Source organism: Rissa tridactyla, chromosome 4 (genome assembly GCF_028500815.1).
Source record: "Rissa tridactyla isolate bRisTri1 chromosome 4, bRisTri1.patW.cur.20221130, whole genome shotgun sequence".
Classification (NCBI taxonomy): Eukaryota; Metazoa; Chordata; class Aves; order Charadriiformes; family Laridae; genus Rissa; species Rissa tridactyla.
This window is the reverse complement of record NC_071469.1, coordinates 79,371,671-79,382,049: the sequence shown is the minus strand read 5'-3', so window position 1 is coordinate 79,382,049 and position 10,379 is coordinate 79,371,671. Positions and strand designations below refer to the sequence as shown.

At 55.8% G+C, this 10,379-nt stretch overlaps 1 protein-coding gene across 1 annotated transcript; it reads right to left on the bottom strand.

Annotated features, from left to right (window-relative positions):
- Positions 1-2,898: 2,898 nt before the first annotated feature.
- On the bottom strand, positions 2,899-5,971 carry CBLN1 (cerebellin 1 precursor). Its single transcript, XM_054199796.1, has 3 exons — positions 5,456-5,971; positions 5,122-5,241; positions 2,899-3,969 (listed from the first exon to the last, which is right to left on the bottom strand). The coding sequence occupies exons 1-3, from the start codon at positions 5,720-5,722 to the stop codon at positions 3,772-3,774; spliced, it is 585 nt and encodes a 194-aa protein (XP_054055771.1). The 5' UTR covers positions 5,723-5,971; the 3' UTR covers positions 2,899-3,771.
- Between the last annotated feature and the right edge of the window lie 4,408 nt (positions 5,972-10,379).

Sequence of the window (10,379 nt, the reverse complement as noted above, 5' to 3'; positions counted from 1 at the left end):
GTGATATGCTCATAAACGAAACACTAGTCATGCTAATGAACTGAATGAAACATAATTTCTTGTTGTGTAAACTGATGCTCAACGCTAATCAGCAATAAATTCAATCAGGCATTACTTACATCAACTGAAAAAAAAGAACACGTTAAAGCCGGGTAAAGAGCGATGGCTCCTCACGTCTGGGGGACGCGTGGGACCGTGGGCCCAGCCCCGCACTGCCATGGCTGCGGCGGCCGGGTACGAGGCCGCCGGAGCCCTGAGGGGAGGCGGCCTCCCCGCCAGGGAACCTTCGGCGGCGAGGAGCGAGGGGAGCCGGGGGCAACCGGCGGGCCGGGACCCGGCGCTCCGGGCAGGACAGGCCGCCCGGCCCGCCGGCTGAGGGGCCCTCGGCAGCTCCCGCCCGCTGCCCGCTGGTAGCGGCGGGGCCACCGAGAAAACCCGAAGGCGGCCGCGGCCCCGTCGGCCCCTCAGCCGCCCCGCTACCGACCTGCTCCTCGTCCGCTGCTGCCGCTGCCTCGCAGCCCGGCTAGCGGTGCCCGGAGCCGGAGCCTGCTGCCCGTCCGGCTCCGCCACTCAAAATGGCGGCGGCGGCCTGAGGCGGGGGGCAGCCACGTGAGCCCTTCCAAGGGCGGCCGAGCGGGCAGAGCCGGCCGCGGCGCGCTAACCCGCACCGCGCAGGGGGCCGCTGCACCCGGTTCCGGTTTCCTGCGGGTTGGCCGCCCCCTCGGAGCCCGTTCGCCTAGAAAACGCCCGCGGTACCGAGGGTCGCAAGGGCGTGAGGAAGATGGCGTCGCCCCGCGCCAAGTATGAGGCTGGCGGCGGGCCTCGCCCCGGCCGGCACCACCGCGGGGGCGGCAGCGGCCGGCCCGGGACTGTCCTGCCCGCCTCGTCGGGGCCCCCGGCCCCGGTACGGCACGCCGTTAACGGCTGCCCGCCGCGCCCTCCGGCCAGATACGAGGCCTTCTTGGCGGCCTTACCCGCTGAGGGCCGGCCCCCCTGCTCGGCCCGCACTGGTCGGAGATGGTGGAAGGTGGTTTGTTTTAAACACAGCCCGTCTATTGAAGGAAACCACCCAGCCGCAACCCCCCACACCCCCCGGAGGCTGCTCGGGCACGCTCCCCTTGGCTTCCAGGCGCCGGGCCGGGAGCGGGCTGCGGGGCTGGGCCGCCCCCCGCGGGGCGCCGTCAAGGGCTGCCCGTCCCGGCGGGGCCGCCGAGCGCCGGGGGTTCGGTGCGGGGGCGGCTTTACCTCCAAAGCGCGGATGTTGCGGTGCTCTCCCGGCCCCGGGGGCTTCCGGCTGCCCCACGCCCCCGTAGCCAGCGCTGCCCGCGCAGGGCTGGGCCAGGGCGGATGCGGGCTAGTGAACGGCAGGGGTGGGCTTGCTGCGCGGGCGCGGAACCGGCAAAAGGCTTTTCCAGGCAGCCACGGCGGCGTTTTGTAATAGCCGCAGAGCGGTGATTTGCTGCGATTGGGGGTGATATAATTTCCAGCTGCACAATATTAATGAGATTCTCACAACCAGGGGAAAACTTTCAGCGGAAGGCGGCGGGTTTATTTGCTTCGCGTTAAGGGAGAGGAAGAAGAAAAAAAAAAAGGGAAAAGAGGCAAGCGGCATCATCATCAGCCTCCGCACCTGCGGCGCCTGCCCGGGCAGCCCCGCGGATCCTGCGGCTGTGGGTGCCGGGGCGGGCGAGGGCACCGGCCACCGCCCGCTCCCTCGCAACCCGGTCATTTCGGTTTCCTTTCTTTGTGGTGTTTTTTTTTTTTTTTTTCTTGCTTTGTCCCCTCGCCGAGGTCGCAGGCGGCAGGAGCGGCCTCGCCCGCCGAGCCCGTGTCGGCTGGGGAAGCTCTCCCGGGCGCGGCCGGCGGGCAGGGATCGCAGCGAAAGGCTTCGGGGAAAGTAATAAAGTGTCTGATGCGGAGAGAGGGGCGCGGAGTCCGGTCTGAGGTTACAACTCCAAGTGAAAACACCTCGGCTGCCTTCCGTTATTAACCCGTCTTCGTCAATCTCGGTTGCTTCCCCGCGGCCGCAGGTGCCGATGCTCCCGATGAGCTGCTGGGGCGGGGGGGGGCGGCGCGGGCGGCGCCTTCCCCTCTGCAGCCGGGCGCGAATCGCGACATGCGACAGCCGGCAACCGCGGGGGCGGTTTGGCCCCCGCACCCCTGGGTGACAGAGGAGCAGGTGCCGACCCGCGGCCGATGCCCTTCACGTGGGAACGAAGGGCCGCGGCCGTTCCCGGCGCGGACAGAGCCCAGGCCGGCCCCGCTCCCGCCGGCCGCCCCTCCGCGGAGCTGCGCGCAGTGCGGACCCGCCCGGCAGGGCCGCGCAAAGGCCGGGTCGGCGAGGCGCCCCGGCGGGTCTATTTCCAGGGCAGAACCTGTGAATAAAGCGAAAAACGTTGCTTATTGTCCTCGTATTAATCCCCCCCTTCCCCTTGGAGCTAATTAAATTCCTCGCCGGGAGCCGGGGCGCGGAGCAGTTCCGCGCCGCTCGCCTCCGCGCGACGCACTCAGCCCAGGGGGTCGTTCCACCGGTTTATTTGACATTAAAGTTTAGATACAATCGAAATCCTCGTACGCACCTTTTAATAAAAGTAGTAATCTCTTTAAGTACTGCAAAATTATAGCATTTACATATTTAAAAGACTGTAAACAAAATAATACTAGCAAATAAATAATACTAGCATCGAAGTATACATTGTCAGGTATTTTTAGACGGCCGTATAAAATGCGATCTGGTTTATAGAATATAATACAGATAAATGCTATAAATAAGTGGAGATAGGAGACGGCGGGAAACTTCCTAGCGGCGGCTCCGCTCGGGCTGCCGGCGCCGCCCGCGGGGTTTGCGCCACTCCGCCGAGCCCCGCGCAGGGCCGGGGGGGTGGGGTGGGGTGACGGTGGGGCTGCGCTGGGGCTCCCCCGACCCGATCTGGCCCCACCGCCGCGGCCCCAGGACCGCGCCGAGCCACCTGCCCCCCCGGCCTGCCTGCATTGAGAAACCTTATTTCTGGTTAAGAAAAATAAAAGTCCCATTTAAACTTTATTGAATTAAAGCAAAAATTAATTTTTGATATTCACACATATATTACAGAGTAATAGTAAAAGTTCAATATACTTCCTGGCGTTTAGTTGGGCCACATTGTACAAGAGCAAAACAAGCATCAAAACATTTAGCAGCCTTAAATTTCACAATCACTCAGAATTACATAGAAATATTGAAATACTCTAGTCAGCCTTGGCTGTGAATAGTTCTTCGTGTAGAAATTTTCCCTTTTGCCAGCCAGTACACAGCAAGAATTGCATTTTCCCTTCCGTCATGGCATCCACGTATTCAAAAATACTTTGCTTTTTTTTTCTTTTTAAAAGTTAAACTCGGAGAAAGAGTCAAGATTAACATGTTTTAAAAACAAAACTACAAAATATGCTGTAAATGAAATATCTAAAGTCTACTTGTGTGAGGCAGAAACCATGGGGGAACGATGGCAGATTACACCAGTGACACAGAGATGGGAACAAATTTTGTGGGAGGAGAGAGAAGAATATAAATGGGGGTCTGATCAATTATAGTGTCTCCCGCCTGTTGGCTGCAACACAACAAAAATAAGTAGTAATTCTTCAAAGCAGATGTACACAAACCTAAGCAGGATTTAGCTTCTTTAATATTTGAATGTAAAAAGTCTGCTGTCCACGACTCTTTCAACCCAGCTACGACTTGGGAATTCGTAAGAGATTCTGACTTGCATTTCTCCCTTTTCTTGGATGAGAAGTGATTTAAAGCGGGAACACTAGAAATCCAGAGAACGTCGAATACTTCCAGCCTCCCATCAAGTTTCCTCTCTCCAGTTTTAGATAAGCTCTGTCTCCTTTCTCCATCTGAATCAGGACTCCATTGCTAGCAGCTTCTCGGGTCACATCTTGGTCCCCTGCAAAGGCAGAAATCACTGGCCACCCATTTAGCATCAAACTCACCTAAAGAGCAAGATAAAACAAAGCCCTCCGTCAATTAAAGTCAGACAATGACACCGCAGGGGCCCGCCTAGCAGGAGAAGTGCTTAGTTAAGGAAGGGCCTCTTTTGACAGCTGAAACTCCAGCCCCGTAAAAATGAAATATCAATCTGAACCCAGCTAAGGTATGTACTCTAAAGGAAGAAGCCTTTCACCGCTGTTTTAGACCGACAGCCACATCAAAACACCCAGTGCATATAAAACAGGACATTGATCCTATTTTGAAGGATTTCAATAGGGTGCCTGTGTTTCCAGGCTATGAAAAGAAGTCTGCTCATACTTATAAAAAGATGGCTTTATGCGAAACCTCAGAGACAGAGAGGAGCAGAGCCACAGCCGCCGGAGTCAGCACGTTTGAAGTGTATTCAAGAGGTAGTTTTCCTTTGTTAGGCAGCAAAGACAATATGCCACAACACAGTCAATAAGCTCTGCTCGGCTCGCATTAATGATCCCGGGACTGCGTACCCCACATTAATAATACACTAACTGCCCAACCTAGATGCATGCAGCCGCTTACACCAGAGCAGTGCTATCTAGCTGCACATTCACCTTTGCAATGCGCATCGCTATGCAGACACGTTTCCTCTCTAGGTTATGCTACCTGGCTTCAGGCCGGTAATTTATTATCCCTACCTAGAGGCGCGTATGCATCGAACCACATACAAAAGGCGCGTACAGGGTAGCTGCACACACACACAGAGCTATATTCCTTACCGTATCCGTGACATAGGCGCCCCCCTGCACCCCAAATCCCTATGAAACCTGCCACCCGAGAGCTGGCGAGGAGCCCACCGGGGCCGCGGTTCCCACGGGCTCTGTGCAGGGACTCTCCCCGCGGCGCCCCGCGGCAGCCCGGGGCCTCGGCCAGGCTGGGAGGGGACAGCCGGCGGCCGTCGGGGTGTCACCCCCCGTCCCGGGACGGCCCAGGCGCGCAGGGGCCGTGCGGAGGCCTGGCGGGGCCGCGCCGCCGTCCCCTCGGGCGGGGAAGCGTCGGGGGAGGTCTGCGCTCCCGGCCCCGCCGGCCGCACCGCCCCCGGCCCCTGCGGGCCGCGGACCCGCTCCGTTCCCTTCCTCCCGCGGCGCCCGCGGAGCGAAGCGACGGCGCTGGGGGCTGACCTGGATGGTTTGCCTGTTGTACACTTTCACCACGTGAAAATTAAAACTGTAAATCCCTTTTCTGGGCGAGATGAAAGTGCTCCGCTCCGAGTCGAAGTTGCTGCCGATGTTCACTAGTACCTGGAAGGGAAAGGGCACCGTTAGCACCTCCGCGGGGCCGCTGCCGCCGCCCAGCCCCGCGGCCGCCCTCGGCCCCCAGCGCCCCCCCTTTGTCCCCCCGCCCGCGGGCAGGGCCCCGCGGGGCGGCGCGTCCCCGGCCCAGCCCCGCCACCGGCCTCGGCAACTCCTCTCCTCCCGCGGCGGCGCGCCCGGAGCCCCTCCGCGCCCGTCCCACCTGGTCGAAGTAGATGATCATGGTGCGGTTGCTCATCTCGGAGGGTTCGTGGTTGGTGCTGCGGATGGCGGAGAAGGCGACCTTGGCGCTGCCCGAGCGCACGGAGATGCCGAGCGCCGTGCCGGTGGGGTCGGAGGTGGGGTTGGAGTCGCACACCACGAGGCACTTCCCCTCCAGCACGATGGGCTCCGTCTCGTTCTGCCCGCACGCCAGCCACGCCGCGCCCAGCAGCAGCCCCAGCCTCAGCCCCAGCCCCGGGCCCCGCATGGCGCCGCGCTCCCTTCTCCGCGCTGGGCGGCACGTCCGGGCTCCGCTCCGCTCGCTCCCTGCCCCGCCGCGCTCTCAGAGCGGGGCCGGGAGCGCCCCGCCGGCTGGGAAGCGGCCGCGAGGAGGCAGGGGAGCACCGGCACACATAGCGCGGAGCGGGGCGGCGCGGGGCGGTGTGATGCGGGGCCGAGCGGAGCGGTGCGGAGCCGCCCGCCGCGCCGCGCGGGGCTGAGGGAGGCGGCGGGAGGCGGCGGCGCTGCCCGGGCTGCCGGCGAGCACAAAGACGGCGGCGGGGCGCGGCCCCGCCTCCCCACCGGCCCCGCGCTGGCGTCAGCGCCCCCGCGCCCGCCCCCGCCGCGCCCGGCCCAACCGGCGCCCGCCGCGCCCCGCCGCCGCCAATGGCCGCGCAGTCCGTCTCCCGCCGCCTGACGCCGCCGCTTTTGTCAGGCGGCGCGGGCGCGGGCGCGGGAGCAGGTGGCGAGCAGCCGCCCGCACCGCACCGCGCCGCGCAGCACCGAACCGCGCAGGTAGGAGCGCCGGGGGGCGCGGGGCGGAGGGGCCCGCGGCAGCTCGGCGAGGACGCGGGGGGTGTCGGGCGAAGCCGGGCTGAGGGCCCGGGGAGCGGAACGGGGCCGCGGCTCCGCGCTTTGGGGGAGGCTGGAGGGGAACGGGCTGCTGCGCGGCGGGGCAGAGGCCCCGAGCGGCGTCTCCGAGCAGAAATAGCATCAGCGGGCGCGCTCGGAGCCGCGGACGGGCCCGCCCCCCCGCGTCCGCCCCGCCGCAGGTGGCACCGGGGGACGGGATGCAAAGGGTTCCCCCTTCCCGGGATGCGCGATCTCCGCTGTCGCCTTCAGCATCCCGGGGAGCAACTAAACGTGCTGCCTCCGCAAGAAACTTTAAAAGCGCAGAGAGAGCGTCCCGGCCGCCAGAACACCCCGCTGTCGGGGACAGTCACACCCCGGCGCCCGCCCGCCCTGCCCCGGGCGGCTCCGACCCGCAGCGCCTTCCTTGGGCCGTTGTTCTGTCCTAAAGTGCAAAGACGGTGGATATCTCAGCAATGCTCATTCTGGACGTGCTGTCAAAAAAATCGTAACCTGGGATTGCAAAAGAAGAGTTTTACTGATGAACCATTAGAAACAAGCCACTGGAACAAAATAACTTTCTAACTGGCAGATCTGTTTGCAAAATTAAACTTAAATTCAGAGATAAAAACTTATATGGAGTTTGTGGTATCCTCTCTGGGAAATTTAGTATCACCCAAAACTGGGCTCCAGTGCAAATCACTATAAATTTTGGTAAAGGCTTTAATTTATTTTACTGCGCTGTCCCCATTGTGCGATTCATAAGATTTTATCTGGCAAGTTGGTCTCTCTCGGAAACCTTCTCCAAATAAAAGTTTATTCCTATGGCTGCCCTGCCAAGTTAAACGCCTGTCTGTAAAGTTGCTGAGGCAGAAGCCTGTGGAGCATCGGAGTTTGCCGGTGGGTTGGCACTGGCTGGCTCGGAGGGGACGGGATGTTGTCACAGCCAATGGCATCAGACCTCAGGGAGCATCAGAGTACCCCGCACTTATTCACAGGCGCTCAGCAGCGAAGGCAGTCTGGAAAAACCAAAGCAGTGGCGAAATTATGATTGTGGTCAGAAAACGAGTCGGAGAGATAACAAAATAGAAGCAAAAACTCTCCTGAGAAGTAGAAAATGAGATAAAATGGAGTGGGTGGAGCCACAATCTGTAAGAAGGTGTGTTATGTTTTACTTCAAGACACATTTATAATGTGTTGTTACTGCTGACCTTAACTGAGTCAGAATCAGAAACTTTTTTAAAAAATGAATTAATATTTCTAAAAATAAATAAGCATTTTGCGTCCTTGTCAGTATTGGCAAAATGACATGGGCAAATGCAAACTGAAGGAGCACAACTCTGCCCTTCTACAACTTTTGAGTGCTTAACTGTGTATTCATCCAATACACACGGCTCTTTTTTATGTAAAAAATCATAGAATCACAGAATTATAGAATAGTTTGGGTTGGAAGGGACCTTCAAGATCATCTAGTTCCAACCGCCCTGCCATGGGCAGGGGCACCTCCCACTGGACCAGGAAATATACCTGTATTTCTCTTTTGAGACACTTGTGTGTGAGAGAGAAGTCGAATCTCTTGTGCTATAGAGCGTTTTATTAGTAGCTTGCTGATTTTAATCCTGGAGGGGCTTCCCTCCTGAGCTGGAAGTTGCCCGTGATGTTTTGTTGTGACCCCCCTGGGAGGAGGCAGCGTGGCCTTCCCCCCCACTACCACCTTGACCGCTCCACAGGACAGAGTTAACAGAAAGAACAGATGGGCCTGGAAAAATGAACAAATCTGTCACTTTTTCCAGAAGGACTATTCCTCACACAGGGGGAGGGGGGATAGGCAGGCAAGGGGGGGTGCAAAGTTTCCTGTGCCAGACACCATCCTTGCCACAGACTATCAGTCTTGCACACTTGACTAGCACTGTAGCACCCAGCTTCTGCAGTTCTGGCTTTAATAAAGTAACACCAGCCATGCAAATTAGACATTACTTCATTTTCATTAAATGTCACACGCAGCGCTAGGCAGTTATGTTGATTTTCTCTGTATTGACAACAGCCTCTGACTCGTACTGGGAACAAAGAAGGATGCTCAGCAGGAGGATGTAGGTACTGATATATAAGAACATCGCGTAATTAGTGATGTGTGGCAGAGAGCTCCCAAGCTAGGAGTGCAGATTTGCAAATCCAGATGTTTACAGAGGGCCAGGAATTACATTACCCCATCTAATTACAAACTGCCTTGTTAATCAATGTCATTGAGATACAACAGGGCAATTGTCACTCAGATACAATGGGAATGGTGTCAACGTATTAACAAATTGCAATAGATGTTATAGATATTAGACTGAAACTAATTTATTTGTCAAGCAGAGCTCTCTGTTTGTTTGATGTTTGCGTTTAAGAAAGGCTTTTGTGGATGTGGAGAAAACATGCAAACTGTCCATTGCACAGTAACTAGCCATGACCTTGATGTTGATGATGACAGATTGACCACAGACTATTAGTTTGGAGAACTCCCCTATGTTTCACCCATGGTTAAAGAAAAAAAAAACAAAACAAAACCAAACAAACAATTTGGAAATAATCTGAGGGGGAAAATTTAATGGAACAATCCTTCTAAGTCTCTGAAGAACCGCTTCAGACCTGGTTACTATCCTACTCAGATCATGAGAGGGTTGCTTATTTTGTTCTAGAAAAAAGATATGGAGAGACCAAAGTAACCTGGTTTTTACTTCTTACAGAAGCAAGTTTAAAGCTCAGAGGTACTGAACTGTTATCTGTAGAAACCAAAATATAGTTTAGCCGCAGAGCAGTTTAAATCATGAGCAGCAGCATCATTACCTGCCCTGCATTACACTGTCAGTAAGCCTTAATCCAGTTTTAGGAAAATCATCCTTAGAAACTCAGTCTCACTAGACATTTAACTTCAGCTTCACTTATGAAGAAGGCCTCTAAGGGGGGCAAGCATAAGCTTCTCTGAAAACAAGTACAGAGAAATCTACTGGAAACCTTTATTTTTCGTTCGAGAGAATAATTTATCACCAGTTTAGCTAGCTGTGTATAGAACTACCTTTTCACAGACTACTTGCCTTTTGATTTAATCCTCGTTGAGTAAGGAATGGAAGGTCTGGCCCATAACTGGATAACTTCTATGAAATGCAGTTTGTTCACATTTCTGAAAATGCGGTTTGTTCACTGCTATATTAGTTTATGAAGTATAAACAGCAAAAAGCAATTCGGGGATTTATATATGCCCATATAAACTTAAGATACTTGTCTTCCCAAGCATCTGCTGGGATTCTGTATGAAGTCTGAAGATGTGTGAAAATGAGATTTAGAGCAAAGCAGCTCTTGCTGATCCACACGGCGCACTATCTAGAACCATCTAATTTGCCGTTATAAGAGACGTTTGCGTGTATTTATGGTGATTTGCTTATGGTGTCACCTTCAGCTTCCACAGCGAGCAATTAAGGTATCTCAAAGAGCAGACCCAGTTCAGTGAGAGAGCGCAGAGCAGGAGCAGATCAACCGTTAAGGTGCCATCCAGCAGAAATTATCTGTAATGCTACACACCCTGTAGACTAAGAAAGGCCGCAGAGACCTGCGGTGCCACACGCCTGCCAGCGCTGGTCGTACACAGCAGAGAAAGGGCAGAAAATGGCACAGACAAGCTGGTTCAGGTGCCAGGGGAGAACACCACAGGCTGAGGGAATTCTCTCATGTTGCTTGTGGTTGAGGGAGGAAGATGGCATCACTGAGGGTAAAGCCCGTCAGTAGCACGGACACCTAAGGAGTGCGTGTGCTTCCCAAGGTGTGTACCTGAGAATAACTGACAGCTGATCATTTCCGTATGTTCACGTCCAAACGTTCTGTAATTCTATTTGATCGAATGAAACCAGATTGCTTCCCAAAATTAATAATGCACTCTTTCCTACAGAAAAATAGTTCACATTTTTACTTTCAGATCTCGCTTCTGGCCAGAGAATATCGAACAAAATAAGCTTAGTGTTTTCCCTGTACCTTCATGTGTTTTGAAATGTTCAAAAAGATCGTGATAAAATGTTGAAATAAAAATTCAGCTTTTGCAG